This window comes from Manis pentadactyla, chromosome 11, assembly GCF_030020395.1.
Source record: "Manis pentadactyla isolate mManPen7 chromosome 11, mManPen7.hap1, whole genome shotgun sequence".
Lineage (NCBI taxonomy): Eukaryota > Metazoa > Chordata > Mammalia > Pholidota > Manidae > Manis > Manis pentadactyla.
Window position 1 is genome coordinate 122,211,450 of NC_080029.1, and position 19,156 is coordinate 122,230,605.

At 61.1% G+C, this 19,156-nt stretch overlaps 1 protein-coding gene across 4 annotated transcripts; it reads left to right on the forward strand.

The window, feature by feature from the left end:
- The first annotated feature begins 6,900 nt into the window (after window positions 1–6,900).
- On the forward strand, window positions 6,901–18,073 carry C11H15orf39 (chromosome 11 C15orf39 homolog). Of its 4 annotated transcripts, XM_036907663.2 has the most exons (4): window positions 6,905–7,092; window positions 10,246–10,400; window positions 10,830–12,980; window positions 14,529–18,073. In XM_036907663.2, the coding sequence occupies exons 2-4, from the start codon at window positions 10,295–10,297 to the stop codon at window positions 14,894–14,896; spliced, it is 2,625 nt and encodes an 874-aa protein (XP_036763558.2). In that variant the 5' UTR covers window positions 6,905–7,092; window positions 10,246–10,294; the 3' UTR covers window positions 14,897–18,073. The 4 variants fall into 4 exon arrangements, with proteins under 4 accessions (XP_036763556.2, XP_036763558.2, XP_036763554.2 ...); XM_036907661.2 differs by having other exon boundaries at window positions 6,901–7,092; window positions 10,246–13,032; window positions 14,529–14,667; XM_036907659.2 differs by having other exon boundaries at window positions 10,246–12,980.
- Window positions 18,074–19,156: the final 1,083 nt, after the last annotated feature.

Genomic DNA, 19,156 nt, shown 5'->3' on the forward strand with positions numbered 1-19,156 from the left:
CCAGCTGGCTCCCTGGACTCCAGGCCTTTATTTAGGCTGAGTCCCAGCAAGCGGAGCTTCTCTGCTCCTTTCTGCCTGGTCAGGCGCTCTGCACTCGGCAGGCTCTGGTTCCGTCTGCATCCCAGACTGCTCTGTGACCTTCTGCTGGGCCTCCCGGGGCGCGCACAGCCCCTGCTCCTGCTCCTGCCCACCCCTCACCAGGTGGCACCCAGGCCCAGGTAACTGGAAGGGGGAGCCGGGAGGCTGCACACTGCCAACAACGGATGCTTGTCCCCCCTCCCCTCCCTCCCAGGAAACTTTCAGAAGTAAATTAGATGATGGTTATGAAAGGCCTTTGGTTGTGATTCTGGTTTAATAACATGATAATAATCACTCCAATTTTGTAAGTCTCCACTTCTGAGCCAGGCATTGTGCTGGGTACTTTCTGTGCACATCTCACAGCAACCCTCCAGGGCTGAAGTTTTTATTATCTCCACTTTTCAATGAGGAAACAAAGGCTCAGAGAGACCAAGCAACTCATCTGAAGTTACAGAGCAGCTAAGTGAGGGAGACTCCCAAGTCACTACCCTCACAATGGGAGCGGGGTTGTTATTATTTTTTTGCCGACCTGTTTCCTTCCCCCTTTGCCCTCCCTGCCTCCCTGTTATCCTCCGCCTGGTAAGCTTGCATCATTACTAGAGCCCAGGAGTCCAATTAGGGACCCTCCCCAAGGGAGGTGACTGAGGCAATCCCTGCCCCAGGGGGGCCCCCCTGAACCCAAGTTTTAATTAGCCCGAGCTGCCCGCTGCTGCACCGGCTCAGCCCGGCTTTCTCGGAGGAGGCAGGACTGTACTGACCAGCAAAGTGGCACAGCCTGAGGCCTCCCCTCCCTCCCCGCAGGGGAAGGAGGCCTGCCGGGGGCCCCAGGCCCTCCACAGCTCCCTGAGTCTGCCTTGGCATTATTTCATTTAATCCATTAAATGGATTAATAAAGTCAATGGATTAAGTGACTTAATCCATTAAATGGCTTAAATAACTTCCACATGTTAATATTTGTAAAACATTTACAATAGTGCCGGATACATAGTAAAGGCTATATGAGTGTTACATTAAAAAGACAAGTTAGCAGGGATGAGGCACAGGCTCTTCTTGGATATGAAGATGGCACGGTCCTGGAGCACGTGGCAATGCTGGGTGGCCCACGTGGTCTGTCAGCATCTGTAATGCTCGCCCCTTGCAATGGGGGAAGCTTGGGGCTGAGAACACAGGGCTTGGGGGAAGGCAACGAGCAGGTGTGGACAGGAAGCTGTGTGCCAATCGCCGCACCGAGCATTTTGCCAACTGTGCACTGCCTTATGAGACAGGCGTTATCATCCCAGTCTGTCGATGAGGCGGTCGAGGTGCAGACTGGCAATCAACACGTCCAAGGTCACACAACCACTGGGAAGCAGAGCAGGATTTAGACAACACCTATGCCCTGTACCCTGGGAAACCTGACTCCCGTGTACCCTACTTCAGGCTACGGGACGGTGGTCAGTAAGGCCGACAGGGCCACACTCATAACCCCCAAAGAGGGCAAATTGCTTTTCTCTGCTCCTACTCAGCCTCCCTTCAACCAGTCGGAAACCTGAGGGCTTTGAATGTGGGCATTTGTGTGGAGGACCCTGGAGACCCCTTTCCCGGGGCAGGGCTGTGTGCTGAAGTTGAGATAATGATAAGGAGTTTCTGAGGTTGGAGAGCTGAGGCACCGCCTCCGCCCCTCCTGGGACCATGAGGCCTCCGGACCCGGCCTGGCTGTGCGTCTTCTCCTCAGCAGCAGTGGCTGTACCAGCCCCAAGCCAGAGCTGAGCCCTCGGACGTGGTTGCCTGGTAACCTGCCCTAAGTGACGGAAACCCCAGCGGGCCACTAATGAGAGGGCAGCGTCAGCCACCTGGCCCAGGCCCCACTGGCCTTAGGAAGGCTCCGATGGACAGTCCTCCCAGCCTGCCCACGGTAGGAGGGGAGGGTGCTCTGGCGGAGGGAAGAGGCCCCGGCAGAACCAGGAGAAGCAGGGTTGGCAGCCCCCCAAGACCTTTGAACTGAGGAGCTGGGGAAAGGTAATTCCCAATGGAGGCCAAAGCCCGACGGCAACGAGGGGGGCACTGGGCCAGAGGCAGGGTTGTGGGTATAGCCCGCCCAGGCCCAAACATCCACCCTGGAAACAGCTCTGCCAGGGCACAGAGGCCGGGGGAGGGGTCCCCAGAGGGAGGCCCTGGAGCGGGGGAGGAAGGAGGTGACCAGGGAAGCTGGCAGAAGCCCAGGCGTGGGGCAGGGGGAGCAGCCTCTCGCAACACTGCGCGAGAAATGCACCAGCCTCCGCCCCTCCTCCTCCTCGCAGCCTCGCCCTGAGGCGGGCAGGTGGAGCCAGTCGGGCGTCTTCCCACCCGAGGGTGCCGGGTGGGCTGGAGAGGCGGACGCAGTGTACAGACTGGACCAGCCTTCAGGAGGCCCAGGGTCCAGGCCTGTCTGCCCCAGACTCTGGGCATGTGGCTGCCCCTTCCTGGGCCTCGGTGTCCCCATGTCGAAGGGGGCCTGACAGGAGGCTCTTGCTGGTCTGAAGTTTGGTGTCACGGGTCCAAGAGGCTGAGAGGGGGAGGGCCGGGGCTTCAGGGGAGCTGTGGCCGCAGGGGCTCCTTTCAGGCTCTCATCTCTGGACCCAGGGGGGTTTTCCGCCTTTCTTCTCTTTCAGATGTGCAGAGCTCTCCTCTGCCATTAATCCGTCCTCCATAACCACGGCCTGGCTCAGCCCTGTGCTGGGCACTAGAGTCCCAGCGCTCCGGAAGACCCAGGCCATGCCCTGGGGGAGGTCCCTACCCAGCCTCGTAGAGGAGCCGGGCTCGTAACCAGGCAGTTCAAGCCCAGGATGCTGGGCTGGCACAGAGATGAGTTCAGAATGCTATGCGGCCTCAGAAGAAATGATCAGACTTGCCTGGAGCTCTGGAAGGCTTCCTGGGGGAGAGGCCTGAGTCTTGAAGGCTGGCTGGACAAGGAAAGAGCTGGACAAGCAGCTAAGGCCGAAGGAGAGCGCGCAGCACCGTGACCCAGCAAGCAGCTCGGGCTGGCCCTGGGAGCGGCAAGCGCCAGTCGGGAAGCGGGCAGAAGCCAGAGCAGGGGACTGTATCCCGAGGGGGGCCGTTGGAAGCTCAAGCTCGGAGGTGACAGGGTCAAATGTAGGCACTAGAAAGATCTCCACGGGGGTAGGGAACGTTTCCTATTGCTTCCAGCCCCAAGCCAGACACCCCAGTGACTGGGCTCTGTACAGCCAGAATGGGGGACCCGCCCCCAATTCAAGGTCCAACGCCCTATTCCTCAGGCCTCCCCTGGGCCATGGCAGCTGCACACCCACACAGCACACGTGGCGCTGGAGACCTACGGTCTGTTTTACACGTGTCTCTCACGGCCCTGAGCGATGGCACCTTGGTCCCTGCTGACTGCCAGCATAAAGCCTGGGGGCCCTCAATATTCGGTAGATTGAAGGAGGGGAAGGATGGTTAATCCAACCTGGCTGTTAATTAATCAGTGAGCTCCCCCTGCCCTACAATAAGGTCCCCAAATTATTGTGTGTCGGTTTTTCTAGACAGTAAGCTGGCAGGCACGGTCCTGCAGAGTGACCCACTGGAAGCTCATTCTTTTTCTTAGTCTTTGGGATCCACCTATGAGAGATTCTGATTTCCTCTGGAGGTGGGACAGGGATCTCCCAGAGTTTGGGGGGGCTCCCCGCTCCCTTTACACCATGTCAGAGCAGCGGGCTACTGCCTCCTTAGCCTTCCTGCAGAAGGAAGTTCTGATTTGCCTACACACCCTTGGAACGTGGCTCATCTCACTCCCATCAGACCCCATGAGCCTCCCCCTCCCAGCCCCCAGAAGATGTTCTGAGACTAGGCTGAAGGCCACGGGCACAGCTCAGCCCTCAGGCGCTGTGTGCTTGGGTGCCAGAGGGTTCCTGAACACCAGCTGTGCCTGGACTTTCTCTCAGAAGGGTTTGGGGGTCACACAGTCCTGAGCAGGGCAGTCCCAGCTCCTCTATTTCTTAGCTATGTCAGCAAGCTGCTCCCCTGCTCCTCCTCTAGAGCTACCACTGGTTGGGGGCTTCCTATAAAGCAAGGAGTGAACTGGCTGGCCCTGCACAAGCCCCGTGGCATGTTCTAATTGTGCCCACTTGACAGATGAGCAAACTGAGAAGTTAAGTTTACCTACGGTCACACAGTGAAGTAGGTCAAATCTCAGTTTGCTTGTTTTTCAAACTTCTGCCTGACATGGTGGTTGTAAGAATTAAATGAGGTAATGTCTAACAAGTGACTGGCACAGGGCCGTGCCCCAGTAAGTGCTCCTTGCCTTGCCCACTAACCAACACTGAGATATTCCTCTGCTGGCCGGGAGTGTGGATGAAGGAAGGGGTAGAGAGGAGTGAGGAGGAAGCAGAGAGGGCAGAGAGGACCTGTAATGCGGCCCGGGGCCCTTGCCTCCCCCAGGAGGAGGTGTGAAGGGCCTGGAGAGAGCATTACTGCGTGTCTTGGGGAGAGGCGCCACACTTCTCTGTTACTCAGCCAGTAGGGTGGCTGCCGGCACCATGTCTCCCTCCTCTGGGGTAAGAAGGAGCTCCCCAGGGGAGGGAAGGAGATCTGTGGCGATGGTATTATTAATAAACATAATGAGCTGAGATTCAGGGAGCTGGCCTTTTACCTTCCCTTCCCAGGGAGCCGGGAGGAGCCATCAATGTCTAGGCTAGGGCGGAGGAGAAGCAGGTGCCTGCAGAGCTTGTGTGATCCTGGTGTGCTGGTGGGGTGGGGGGCGTGAGTGTGGGACTTCCCTTCTAGGCTTTTCTATGCTACTTTTCTGTGTTAGCTCCACCCGGGAAGCCCACATAAGGACAGACAGGACCCTCCTCTGCTTCTGTTCCCTGTTTCTGCCAGACGCAATACCATTTCTCCTCTCCAAGACCGCAGCCTAATAAACACTTGGGGCTCGCAGGGCAGTCACCTGTATTGACCACCTTTCCTCCTCCAACAAAGGCTCGATAGCCGCCTCTCTCCGCAGGCTCTGAACGTGACCCTTGGGGTAGAGAAAAAGAGGGCAAAGTCTGGGGCACAGTCAGCTGACACTCCACAGAGCTTTTTGTAGTTTACAGGCAGTTTCCCACACTGGTTTTGTCCGACACTCATCTTGGTCTGTGAGGCAGGCGTCATAGTTCCCATTTTGCAGATGAGGAAATTGAGGGTCAGAAGGTCACAAAGTGGCTCCCAAGCCCCCGACCCTGTGTCCTTTCTTTTATAATCCAAGGTTTTTAAGGATGCCAAAAAGAAATGGACAAAACACTGATTAAGGGGGCTGCTATCTTTGTGAAGTGCCCCTAAATTAAGACGGTTCAATGGGGCTGCAGAATCCTAACTGGCCTCTAGGGTCTCACTAGGCTTGACCTGGTCTGGGTGGGCCCCACTCTGGCTCAGAGATTGGAGAGAACATCGAGCACCTAAACCTACAACCTGAGGGTCCTAGAGGCCCTGAAAGTGGGGAACTCCTCCCACACCCCAGCAGCAGGGCCGAGGTGGGGAATGGGTGCTGTGCTGGCGGAGGGGGAGGGGAGAGCAGAATCGTTGAGGACCAAGAGTGGGGAAGAACGGCCTATGACCTGAGGTCTGGCCATGGATCCTAATTGTCAGCACACAGATGCACTTCCTGACATCAACCTGTGGCAGCACGAAGATCTGCAGGCTGAGAGCCAGGAGATCTGAGTGTCTAACCCCAGCCTGCTGTGTGATCTTGGGAAATGCCCCAGCCTCTCTGATTCTCTTGACTATTTCTAAGAACCTTCCAGCTTTCAACTGATACCCTCTCCCCACGCCCTGGATAACCTCTGCCTCCTCTTCCTACTCCTCCTGTGACGTCCAGCCCCTCCTCCTCAGGTCAGCTGCTCCAGCTGCTCCCTGACTTGCGGAACCTGTGGCCTCAGGCCTGCTCTGCCCTCTGACTCGGGCAGACCTTTGGGATGTGAGTGGGTGGCCTGGGTGGATTTTGCCCCATGAACTTGCTCTGACCTTTGGCATGACCACCTGTTCCTCTCCTCCACAGCACACATTGTGGCCAGCCTTCGGGAAGCCTAGGGACTGTGAGGGACCAGGTTTCTGTAGAGAAGACAGCACCACAGGGGGGCCTCTCATTCGCTCAGATGGCCCAGAGTCAGAGCAGATGCCGAGAGCCCCCTTCCACCCCTCCAGCCCCTCTGGGAACCATGACATGCCTGGCTGGGATGCTCCACCCCAGCCCACCTCCCAGGCTTCACTGGCTTAAGCCCGTCTTACTGAGGGAGATTTGCCAAAAAGGTTCAGAGGTACCCACTGAGGCCGCTTGGGAAACCCCCTAGCACCCTCACTCCTGGCTCAATCCAGAGATGGGGAAATCACCCCTGCCACAACACCTCGGGTGCGGTGCCCTCGCAGGGGCTGAGACACATTTGCCCCCACTGCATCGAGAAGAGTGGACAGACTAAGGAGCCCTTCTCCAGCCCTCTGAGGCAACTAGTGCTGGCCAAGGGGGCCTGAGGACCTACTGTGTGTCGGGTATTTGAATACAACCTCCTCCGATCCTTACACCACCACTATTTTACTAAAATAGGGAAACCGAAACTCAACGAGGTCAAGCGGCATGCACAGCGTCACACAGCTACAAAGCGGCAATGACTGAATGATTCAACAGAGGGACTGAGTGAAGGTACGGAGAGCGGTGGGTACGGACAGCGCCCGGCGCCCGCGGCCGGCTTCCGGGAAGGCGGGCCCAGGCGGGCCCTCCGCACCCTCGGGCCCAGGGGAGCGCAGGCTCCCGGAGGCGCGGCTGGGCTCTGCCCCTCACCGCGCGGGCCGCCCCGCCCCCGCCCCGCCCCCGGCCCGGCCCCGCCCGGGACCGCAGACGGCGCCCGGCGGCGGCGCGAACAGCAGCTCCGAGGGTGGCTCGGGGCTCGGGGCTCCCCGCGACTCCCCGCGTGGCGCCCGGCCCAGCAAGGACCTGCAGTCCCGGCGGCGCTGGAGGATGCGGCCGCGGCCCCGGGCAGCAGCAGCGGGAAGCCTGACGCCCTGCAGGTAGAAGGTCGCCCACTTGGCGGGCGCGGAAACTTGGGCCGAGTTTGCGGGTGGCGCTGCCCCGGGGCGCCCCTACAGGCCGGCCCGGGGATGGGGCGCACAGGGCCTGGGCCAGGCGGGGCGGCTTCTGGCTGCCGAGGGTCCTCGGCGGGCGGGCTGCCGGGGCAGCTGCTCCGACTTTGCCCGGACTTCGAGGCTCCCGGAGCCGCGGCGGGGCCCCGGCGCCCGATCCGGCGTGGGGCTGGTGAGAAGGAGCCCAGGCCCGGCCCTCCGGGCCTCCCGCGGGGCCGGCTCACGTGGACGGCCCGGGCGGAGACGAGGGGGAGGCGGGGGGCTGGGCCAGGGGGGCGGCGGGTGCCGAGGCGTCTCGCGGCCCTGGACGCGCCCTGCTGGGACGGGACTGCCCTGCGGTTTCCTCGCGAGGGCTTGACTCACCCTCTGGCCGCAGCCCAGGCTGGGGATCGCCCCGAGGCGGTGGCTGCCCAGACTCCGCGGCCGAGCCCGTCTTTGGGTCTCCGTCCCCGGGGCACGGGGCACACGTGTGCCGGGGCCCCAGCAAGGGGAGAGGCGTTGCTGGAGGGGAATGTGTGCAGATAAGGGCCGTGCACGTACTTGCAGGCACGGGTCTGCGTGCGTGGCGGCGGCCTGTGTATCGGCCTGCTGGGGTGCACGTGCGTTTCAGCGCCGCCAGGCAGGACATGAGGACACCCGGAAGCCCCAAAGTCAGCTGAGGGCCCCGGGCCCCCGAGTCGCTGGCAGGGCAGGTAGTGTGAAGGGGGCGGAGGCCGCCCCCACGGCCGTTCCCCCTCCACGGGACCTGAGCTGCCCCGGGTTCGGTTGTAGAAGCCTGGCCCTGAGCCTCTGCCGAGAGGTGTGAGGAGGCTCGGAGGGGGCCGGGACCCCGCCCTCTGAGGGTCCAGACGCTGGTCACAGCTGGGCGGGATCGTTGCCTTCTCCTTGGTCTTTCCCATCGCTCATCAGATCTCCCAGGAAGGGGAAGAGAGAATTGGGCCTCGGAGCTGTTTGCTTCCCCTGCTACTTAGACTGGGATGGCCCCGCGCGGGGGTGCGCCCTTCTCCTGGGCCCTGGCTGAGGTGGGTGCCCCCAGCCCACTCCAACCTCAGCCAGCAAACAGCTCGGTGATGTGACCCTGCACCCTGGGGTCCCCTTTCTCCAAGCGATTGCTTGCCTCTTCAGTGTGTGTGTGTGTGTGTGTCAGGGAAGGAGGCACCTGCTTATTGGCTACCGTCTTGAATGGGCAGGGGTGCTTGAGGGAGTGTGCTGGCCATCTACTGGCGGGAAGTAACGCCCCCCCCATACCCTTCATACCTCTTTTGGATCCCCGGAGCCCCCATCTCTCCCCCAAAGATCCTGAGGGACCCAGGTGGCTTCACCTCTATTGGCTGGCTCCCCGGGGTGGGGGTGTTTCAGAAAGTCTCCAGGGCAAAGGGCACACAATGGGCAGAGCCCAGGAGAGAAGGACTCCTGCGGCTGGGGGTGGGGGTGGAGCAGACCCTAGGGAGCATGCCAGGGAGCCGGGACCAGGGCCAGTACTTAATTAATCCAGAGATGCCTGGGTGCTCAGCACCCCCAAAACGATACAACCTCTTCTTGCAAGGTTGCTGTGCAGCAGGATAGGGGCTTTCCTCCGGGGATGCAGTTCCCTCTCTTAGGGCATTGCTTTCGGGACTGTTGCCCTGAGGCCTCTTCCTCTGCGGAGCACCCCAGTCTCTAGTTTGGCCTGAGGTGTCAGATTCTGGCCAGGAGATGAGCTAACCTATCTGAGAGTCTTACCTGGTTTCCTTGGTGCAGTTAGACTGGGGTGGGAGTGGATATTGGCCCCCATACTGCCTTGGCTTTTCTTGTCCCCAAAATGTGCTGGTCTAACTCTGAGCCTGTGGCTGCCACTGGCTACCAGCCAGAAGGGAGGAGAGGGGGCTGATTTTGGCTCGGTGGTGATGAAACCTGTGACATCTGGCCCATCGCCTAATCATAGCAAGACTGTGCTGATTCATCCTTTTAAGCCACCTGAGAGTTTCAGGGCACAGGGGCTCTCGAGGAGGTATAAGTAGGTCAGCGTGGCCCTAGCAGATCAGCCTCAGGTGCCCCCTGAGGGGTCACTGGGGGCCTGCAGCCTCTGGGCCTGGGTCGCCATCCTTGCTTGGCCTTTCTTCAGGCCCTTAGTCTTTCTTTGGCAGTCAGCTTTTACATCAGGACGAAGGGTGTGGTTGCCAGCTCTTATGCTGCGGCCCCTGGGCCCTGCCTGGACAGCCACGTCCTTCCACCTCCCTACCTGCTTGTCCCTGGTTCCGTACTGCCCCCCACATGCCTTGGCATAACCAGCTACTGGGGTGCTGGGGTGGACACAGTCTCTTCCTGCACACTTTTGGGACCTTCGTGCTGGCACCACAGCACCACCTGCCGGGCAGCTGGTTCTCTCCTGCTGGAGGCAGGGCTCTGGTGAGAGGCGTGGGGTGGTACCAAGCAATGCCCTCTGTGACCTTTCCCCGGGGACCACCCTCTGGAACCGAGCCCAGAATCTGTGTCGCTTTTGACGTACAGACCTGGGTTCCAGGCCCAGCTCTGCCATTTTTGATAAGTCTGGTAGGTCAGGGAGTGAGAGCTAAAGAGCGTCACAGAAACTGAATTTGTAGACTGTGCAATTCCACGTCTTAGCTGTACTGGGCATCTTGGAATAAGAGCTTATTGTGAGAGGTAGGAAGACTCCCTCTCGGTCTCTTCTATCAGTGACTTTGAGATGCGTGGGCCCTCTTCTCTGTATATGGGGAGGGGGTAAGCAGCCAAGTGAATTGATCCTTAGGCTGTGCCCTGCAAAATTTGAAATCCCTAGGAAGGGGTCTTGGGAGTCAGGTGGAAGAAAGCGAAACAGAAGGTGCTCCTGGAGTGGGGGTGGGGGGGTGGGGGTAGGGCTGCTGCACAAGAATTTAATAAACAAAGGGTTGTGCTGCTTGAAATATAAAGCTGGGACTTCTGCATTATGTGGCTCATGCTTTCATCCATTCATAGTCATTGTGGAGCATCCACCGAGTGCCAAGTTCCCGGGTGTGGCAGTGAGCCAGCGAGGGCAGAGCCCTCTATTGTTTGCCTTACGCCTGTTCTCTGATGGCCCCTGCCTTCCCCCCTCTCTCCTAGGTCAGCGGTTGAATAGCTGGGGCCCTGGAGGCTTGAAGCCTTCACAGTGATGGCAGAGAAGCGGCCACTGGGGACCCTGGGGCCTGTGATGTATGGCAAGCTGCCTCGCCTAGAGGCTGACTCTGGGCCCGGACACAGCCTGCCCCCCTCTGCTGGTAACCAGGACCCCTGCAGCTACAAGGGTGCCTACTTCTCCTGCCCCATGGGGGGTGCTCCCAAGGCAGGGTCTGAGCGAGTGACATCCTGGGCTCCGTACCCCCCCGTGTATCCTTCCACCATGGCTGCACCCCCACTTCGGGCAGACAACCTGCTGCCCAGCTGCTTACTGTACCGCCCAGCAGCAGAAAGCTCTGAGAAGGTGCAAGACTCCGGCCCTGTTGACCTCCTGCCCTTCAGTCCCCAGGCCCATTCCTACCCAGGCCCGCCACTTGCAGCGCCCAAACCTGTCTACCGTAACCCTCTGTGTTATGGGCTCTCAACTTGCCTGGGGGAAGGGGCGGCAAAGAGGCCACTGGATGTTGATTGGGCGCTGGTGCCTGGGCCCCTGTTACCACCAGCTGACCCACCTTGTTCTCTGACCCCAGCTCCTGGCAAGGGCCAGTCGCTGGATGGCACCTTCTTGCGTGGGGTGCCGGCTGGGGGATCTGGCAAAGACCCCTCAGTGGGCTTCTCCCCGTGCCAGGCATTCCTGGAGAAGTATCGGACCATCCACAGCACAGGCTTCCTGGCTTCCAAGTATGCAGGTCCTTACTCTGGGGACCCCAAGCAGGCATTGTCTGAAGGACCCCCCAGTCCTTGGACCCACCTGGCCCAACCCCTGGGACCAGCCTGCCAGGATGCAGTGCCCGCCCACTACCCACTGCCTTGCCCTCCAGCCTGTCGCCACCCGGAGAAGCCGAGCCCCTACAGCTCAGTGCTTCCCCTGCAGCCTCTGGGAGCACCCAAGGGGGCTGGGTACCCAGCCGGCGGGCTGAGCAGCCCCTACCTGAGGCAGCAGGCAGCCCAGACGCCCTATATGCCCCCAGTGGGGCTGGACACTTACTCCTACCCAACTGCCCCCCTCCCAGCACCCTCGCCGGGCCTCCAGCTGGATCCCCCTCTCACTCCACAGTGCCCACTGGACTTTGCCCCCCAGACACTGGGCTTCCCTTACGCCCGGGATGACCTTTCTCTCTGTGGAGCATCCCCAGGGCTCGGAGGGGCGCCATCTTCCCAGAACAGCATGCAGGATGTGCCGCAGCCCAGTGCCTTCCAGCAGGCATGCCAGCCTCTGCCTGCCAACCAGCCATGCCCAGAGCCTGTGAGGCCAGCAGAGAAGCCAGTGCAGGAAGCCGAGAAGATGTGGCTGCCCAGATGCAGGAAAGAGCAGCTCCAGCCCCAGCTGGGTGAGCACCCTGGGGCGCCCATTGTAATTGGAGACAGTCCAGTTCCCTGCACCCCACCAGCACTCCCACCCTGCGCCCAGGAACGCCAGTCTCTTCCTCAGAACCAGGGCGCTCTGCCACCCAGCTCACCACCAATGCCTATTATTGACAATGTCTTCAGTCTGGCCCCCTACCGTGACTATCTGGATGCTCAGGCGCCCGAGGCCACGGCTGAGCCTGACCCAGCTCCAGCCCCCAAAGAGAGCCAGGACAAAGACTGCAGGGGCACCCTGCCTGGCCAGGAAGCCCCCTCAAGGGCACACTGCTCACTTAGGGAGGAGGTGGCCCTGGACTTGAGTGTGAAGAAGTCTGTGGCAGAGGCTTCCCCTGTCAAGGTCCCTAGTCCTGTGGTGCCTGCCAGACCCACTGCAGCCACGGATGTGCCAGGCATGGGGGGCACAGTCCCAGATCTGCCAGACCCAAAAAAGGCAGTAATAGAGGCACCAGGGCTGCCTGGGGAGCCAGTGACCACAGAGGCCACCCCAAGGACCAACTTCCACAGCTCCGTGGCCTTCATGTTCCGAAAATTCAAGATGCTCCGGCCAGCAGCACTGCCTGCAGCTGTGGTCCCATCCGTGCCCACCTCAGCCCCTGCCTCTACCCAGCCTGCACCCGCCCCCCCATCTGTGCCCCTTGGACTACAGATTGTCACCCAGCCCTTGCCCATGGCCTGCTTCAACCTGGCACTGCCCAGCCCTCCAGCTGCGGCTGTGGCCTCTCCCACCCCAGGCCCCCCCCCGGCCCCATCGCCAGCTCCAGCCCGGGCTCCAGCTCCAGGGGCAGGCCCTGCTCCAGCGTCTACCCCGACCGTAGCAGATTCCCCAGAGCAACACTTTGCAGGACTGCACGCGTCTCTGTGTGATGCCATCTCGGGCTCAGTGGCCCACTCCCCGCCTGAGAAGCTGCGTGAGTGGCTTGAGACGGCTGGGCCTTGGGGCCGGGCGGCGTGGCAGGACTGCCAGGGAGTGCAGGGGCTGCTGGGCAGGCTGCTGTCCCAGCTGCAAAGCTTCGTGTGCACACAGCAGTGCCCCTTCCCCCACGTGGTGCGGGCCGGGGCCATTTTCGTGCCCATCCACCTGGTGAAGGAGCGGCTCTTCCCAAGGTTGCCGCCCGCTTCCGTGGACCATGTGCTTCAGGAGCATCGCGTGGAGCTGCGGCCCACCACACTGTCGGAGGAGCGGGCGCTGCGGGAACGAGCCCTGCATGGCTGCACATCCCGCATGCTGAAGTTGCTGGCGCTGCGCCAGTTGCCTGACATCTACCCTGACCTCCTGGGCCTGCAGTGGCGTGACTGTGTGCGCCGCCAGCTGGGTGAGCATGGGGCGGCCCCAGTAGCCACCGGAGCTGTGTGAGCGAGTGACAGGTGTGTGGGCTGTGTGAGGGGTCACGGCCAGGGGCTGAGGGGTTCCTGGGCCTCTGGAAAGGGCGGGAAGGCCCAAGAACTTTGCCAGGGGAGGGAGCCGGCCTTCTAGAGCCCCCCATCATCCCTCTTCACACCAGCACCAGCGGGAGCCTTCACAGCCTCTTCTGGAAGTCTCTGAACGCGCCAACTGGTGCATCCCCATGGAAACCCTTCCTCGGCCTCCCCTCGTGCTGCGCCTTCCCGGGCTCCCTCCTCCTCTGCTGGGCCTTCTCTGTCTTGCAGCCTTCTTCTTTGGGCTCTGGGGCTTTGACGAGGCCGTTTTCTATCTCAGTTCATTTTCCCTGTGTCTGCATCTCACCCAGCCAACCCTCTTCTAAGCCTGAGCCCCAAATAGCCTACTGTGTGCTGGACTTCTGCACCTGGTGTTTCTCTGACTCTTTGCTCCTCCCTAACCACGCTTGTGAGCCCACTTCCCACCCCCCGTCTCCTCTCCCTTAGTGAACAGCGCCCCCACCCACCTGGCAAGGGTCCCACCCGCCTCCCCACTGTTGCCCTTTGTGCAGTTTTTGGCAGTCCCAGGTATCTGCATCTGGCGACCTGTGCCTGTGAACCAGAACATTGTTTTGTGGTTTGCTGTCCCTACTAAACGGTGCCTTACCCAGGTTGCTCTCCCGTGTGCTCTCTCGATGCCCTGGAGCATCTGCATGGGTTCAGGTCGCTTGGCCAGCTCTCAGGAAGTGCTGTGGTGTCTCGTGGTGTGTGCCATCTCACTTCTCAGCCAGGGCTTTGGTGATGGTGCCAGGTGGTGTCTGGCGTGATCACCCCTGCACAGGACGCCTGTGTCAAGGCCCAAGGCCCACCCTGTAGTCTTCCCCTCCCTGCTCCCTGCCCCCGCTGCCCAGCCTCTGTCCGGGCTGGGGCTGTGTCTTCACAGGAACTGCCCCTTGTCCCGCCTCCCCGCCACGCCTTCCTTGCTCTGGGCTTTCACCCGGGCCTGGGCTCCAGGCCCCGGGGGAGAAGGACCTCAAGTCAGTGAGGTACAGATGTGGGCTCGGAGTCTGACAGACAAGCATGACTGACCCCAAGCACTTAGCAGTTGGAGGCGTTGCCCTGACTGGGTGCCAAACAAATGCAAGTGTGCGCACTGTCTTCCTGGGTGAGGAGGGGATGAGTTTCCTGCATCCTTCAGGCCTCCTGGCCCCGTGTTCTCCTGTGGGCTGTCTGTGGCCCAAAGAGGGACAAACCCATTTTTCCTGGGCTGCCTGCTGGACAGGCCCGGGCACTTCACAGACCCTTCCTGCTCCGACTGGGCTTGCAAGAGCCTGGGGCCTGGTGAGCAAGTGACTGGGTGCAGCTTCCTGCCTCTGGCTGGGTGCCCCTGGCCTCACACCCTCCTTGAGCTGTGGGTCCTCCCCCGGCTTTTGGAGAGCCAGCCTTCCGTGGGCAACCTTAGACAGTGTTGGGGTCTGTAGCCTGACTGTGTGTTCATTTTCCAGGTGACTTTGACACTGAGGCTGGATCTGTGGCCTCCTCAGAACCCACCACAGCCAGAGAAGAGCCGGAGAGTCTAGCCCTGGCTGTGAAGTCACCTGCCCCCAAGGCCAGGAAGCCAGGGAGGAAGCCACCAACCCCTGGCCCGGAGAAAACAGAGGCAGCTGCTGGGGGAGGGTCCAGTGGTGCCTCCCCTGCCCCTGTGGGCAGCACCAGCCCACCTGGCCCCACGCTCAGGGCCCGCTTCCGCAGCCTGCTGGAAACTGCCTGGCTCAATGGCCTGGCCCTGCCCACTTGGGGTCACAAGGCCTCAGGACCGGAGCGGCCCTTGCCCCGCCCACAGCTGCTGGGGAGCCAGAGCCATCACCTGTAGCGCCGTCGCTGGAGTTGTTCGGACAGCTCCTGTCTGGGGATTACTCTCCCTACCCCTCCCTTCTGCCAGCCCAGCTGCCCAGGGCCAGAAGTGGACATGCCCTTGGAGGTTCTCCAGCTCTTACTGCCCACTCCTTCCAGCGGACGGGGTTGAGGGCCCCTGAGCGTTTAACTTGAGGGCCTTTGTTGGCAAAGGACTACTTCCTATTTCTTCCTTAGAGAAAACGTGCGGGCTTGGGAGCCCAAAGCCTTGGGCTTGAGTCCTGGCTCGTGTGTTCCTTGCTGTGTAATCCGGCCAGTCACTCCCTCCCTTGAGCCCTCAGGTCTCTGGAGAACAGGACAACCAGCCTACCTCACAGGACTGTTGTGGGAGTGATGCCTGACACACCCATTACGGTTTATTCTCTGCTCCCTCCCCAGGGCAGGGGCCTAGACCCCAGCCACATCCTGGAATTTGAGGCTAAGGCAAGCAGAACCTTCCTCTAGAAAGTTCCTGTATCACAGGACTTTGTTCTCTTACAGTGGGATATTGTTCGGTGTACGTGACTTACACTTCCCAGAGGCATCCCCCAGGAAAGCCCGCGGTTGCAACCCGTGCCCCTCATCCCCGGCCTGGAGCTCCCCTCCCGTGCTAAAGGGGGCACAGCCATCCTTGTTCTGGGCCTTCTGCTCACCCCTGGGAGTCCCTAGGCTGGTCCTGAATTAACAGCACTGGCTCCCCTGAGCTGCCTCCCCAACTGCGGCATCATCCCAAGAAAGCGTGTGTTTGCTGGAAGCCTAGCAGCGGGACTCGGGGACTAGAAGGCACAGGCCGAGTGATGGCCTGGGAGGTCTCTGAAGATAGGGAGTGGGGGTCCTGGCACTGCCCGAGCCCTGTCAGCCTTGCCTGCTGTGAATTACCTACCGGCAGAGCACCGAACAACCCCACAGCCGGCAGGTGGGCGTGGCCTAGTCAACATTTGTAACAAGGCTGTGGGCCCTGGAGGCAGGCCATTGAGCATTAAAGCGTTTGGGTTGTTTTTGGACCTGGGGCCTGGCCAGTGTTTGGGGGTCAGAGGGTGAGTGTATCCTTACCAGGTGCCTAACCCTGTGCTCACAGGTGGCAGCAGTCCCTGCCCTCAGCCCAGAAGGTGCTGAGACTCCAGCTCCTTTGTGCCAGCCAGCCCTGGCCGTGTGGGCCCTTGTCACATGCCCACCAGGCAGCCACTTCCCTGCTAAAGGAAAGCCCCTCCCTCCTGAGACCCTTGTGTGTCCTGGGTTGTTGGTCTGCAGCCCACTGCCCCATGAGAAATGCTGGTCACCAGACCCAGAACATGACCCTCTCCCAGGAATGCCTAGAACAGAGCTGTCACACCCTCCCCATGCTGGTGACTTTATCCCACTGAGAGGGACAGCTATTCCCACAACTCATCTGGTGTGGGGAGGCCTTTGGGTATCCCCTCCAGAATCCCTGCCTCTGCTGGGTTCTATTCCTACAGAGGTTTGTTCTCCGGGCTGCTGAGCGGCACCTGGGCCAGGGGTCAGTCCACTAGAGCAGGTCAGGTCTGCCCAGCATCAACTCTAATCTTTGTGGGTCTTACTGAGCCCAGCTCCGTATCCCCCCTGTGTACTGCGCCAGGATTTGGAGCGGCAGGTGCCATCACCCCCTGTATGTCTATCCACAGCAGACTTGAGGAGTTCCCTGGCCTGTGAAGGGGACAGGCCAGGCGATGGGCAATCCCAGCACACCGTGGTCACCACTGGGACAGAACCTGGGGGGCGGTTACTGTGGGAGCTCAGGAGGGGCCTCTCCTAGCCTGGGGATGAGGTGTCCTTGGGTCCCAGAAGAGGGGCTGCCTGCAGGAGGCCTTGAGGACAAGAAGGAAGACGTAGTAGCAGTGTGAAATGCCATCTGAGTCAGTTGAGCAGCTCATGCCGAGACCTAGAGGTAGATTTGGAAAAGGGGAAGACCCAGGTGCAGCTGCCCTGCAGGGACTGGCGGGGCCAGGAAGCAAGGCTGGAGACGCACCGGTTTCGAGCACATCCTCAGTGCAGACCTCGGTCCTGCATCCTGAAGAATAGGGATGCGGTGTGTGTGGTTTACAGAAAAAGGGTGAGGAGGGCATGAATGGCTTGAGGCTACTCGAGTAGAGGGAAGACAGGATTGCAGTGTAGACAGAGTCCTGGAGCCCCAGGCCTTGGGGAGCCAAGTGGAGGCTCTGCAACGCCTTCAGCTGCATCACCTCTTCGCTTTTACTTCCTGGCTTTATCCTTTCTTCCCCCCGCCCCCCCTTCCTGTCTTCCTTATGTTGCACACCTACTGTGCCCCTGCTACCTGCCAGGCATACATCTTGCCAGTGGTTACAGGGCCAGGTCCTAGGCCTCGGGATAGGCGGGGCCACTCAGCACCGGGTCTGTCCACTTGCGGCCCCAAAGGACCGTAATGGTGCAGGGCTGGATCTGGTCGGGGCAGGTGGCTGCTTCCCACGGGACGGCTCTGTGCTCGGAGCCACAGTGCGAGGGGAGAGACCTGGCCCTGCCCAGAGGATTCTAGGGGAGGATTGCCCAGGAGCTCTGGTGGGCGCGGGAAGAGGGCTCTGCCCGGGACTCCCGTCTGGGGGAAGCGGCGCCGCCTCCCCAGGCGGGTTTCACAAAGCCTGTTCCCCGTGGTCAGAGCATCGATGGCTAAGAGCCGAGGAGGGTGCTGGCTGCCCCCCACGCCTCCAGGGAACAAGCAGGTCCCCCTCCCCCTCGGCTCAGCGTGGGTCTCCGGGCCCCACAGCTTCCCTGTAACCATCGAAGGCTCCTGGCCTGGGCTGCACCCGGGTAGGTGACTTCTCAAACAGGATCACCTGGAAAATGGTTTCTTGGGCCCCAGAAAGAATAGTCCTAGTCAGGGCCCAGGAACCTGGGCTTTAATTGAACTTCCAAGGTGATTCTGAATTAGGGGTTCAGGAATCATTTTGAGTAACATCACTCCCTTTAGGTCACAGATGTTCAGGAAATGGGCTCAGGACTTGGCCGAAGGTCACATCAAGTAGGGCTGAGGGCCAGTGGGGAGGGAGGCCAGGAACCCTCTGCCCCCAGCTCTCTTCACCCCGTTGGCCTAGCTTGGACCCCTGCCTGGGCTTCTCTCTGCCCCAAGTGGCCCTGCTATGCAGCGTGTGTCTCTTGCCCTGTTAATAAAAGGAGGACGGTGCTCAGGTGAGCCCCCAGCTAGAGTGAGGCCCTGCTTCCTGGCCGCCCCACCGGACACCCCAGCCCAGTACAGAAGGCTGAGGAGGCCGACCTGCTGGCTTTGCTGCCCGGAGTTAAGCCTGCAGGGAGGTGGCCGAGAGGGAGCTACTCTGTCTCGAGCTGGTATCTCGTGGGGCGGAGGAGGGCAGGCCTGCGCCGGGGGGCGGGATTATGAGGACCCCCTCCCTTGGTGGCCCCCAGGTCCTTCCTGCCCTGGCTTGTTCTTGCCGAGGGGTGTGGATGGGGCAGCTGGGTCTCCCGTGAGCACCCTCAGGAGAAGGCCCAACTGTGACCTGAAAGAATGTGTCTCTTCCGACCACACAGTCGCCTTCCGGCGGTGGTGGTGGTGACCCCAGCCCACGGGGCCGGACCCCAGCCCAGTCTGCTTCACCATCAGGCCCCGCCCCAGCTGAGAAGGCCTGGAGGGAGCGTGGCTGTGGGGGAGGCCCCCGGGGGCCCTCCAGCCCTGGGCCCTGCTGCTGGCTCTTGTCCTCTGCTCTCTGGACCTTTTCCCTGCACAGCTCCCCTAGCCCCTGACCCCAGGAACCCCAAAGAGGAGGCCCAGCCCAGCCTAGTGCAGCCCTCCAGGCCCTAGGGCTGGGGACGGTGCTGCAGAGCCCCTCCTCTCCTCCCTGGCTGGACACGAGCCCCTGACCGGGCAGGCTGGCAGGCGGATGGACTCCTCGGGTGTGGTGTTTGCTGCTGTGGGGACCCTGACCCTGGGCCCTTGAGCTGTTGCCCACTCAGGCTCCCCCAGGCTGGGCCCTCTGCCTCAGCTTGGTCTGCTCCCCGTGTCTCCGGCACCCTGGCCTCCCAGACAGACCCAACTCTCAGGCCCCTGTGTCTTCTCAGGACAGGGCGGGCCTGGGGTCCTGGGAAAGGGGTGCTAAGCCCCTCAGAAGGACTTTATGAGGCTGGCAGGGGGTCCCTTATTTCTCTACCAGCGACCAGATGAGGTCATCTTTATGACTGCTTCTCAGATGGGGGCGATGGGACCGGGGAAGGCCCCCTCCCCTCCCGAGGGGAGTTCAGGGCCTGCCCTTTA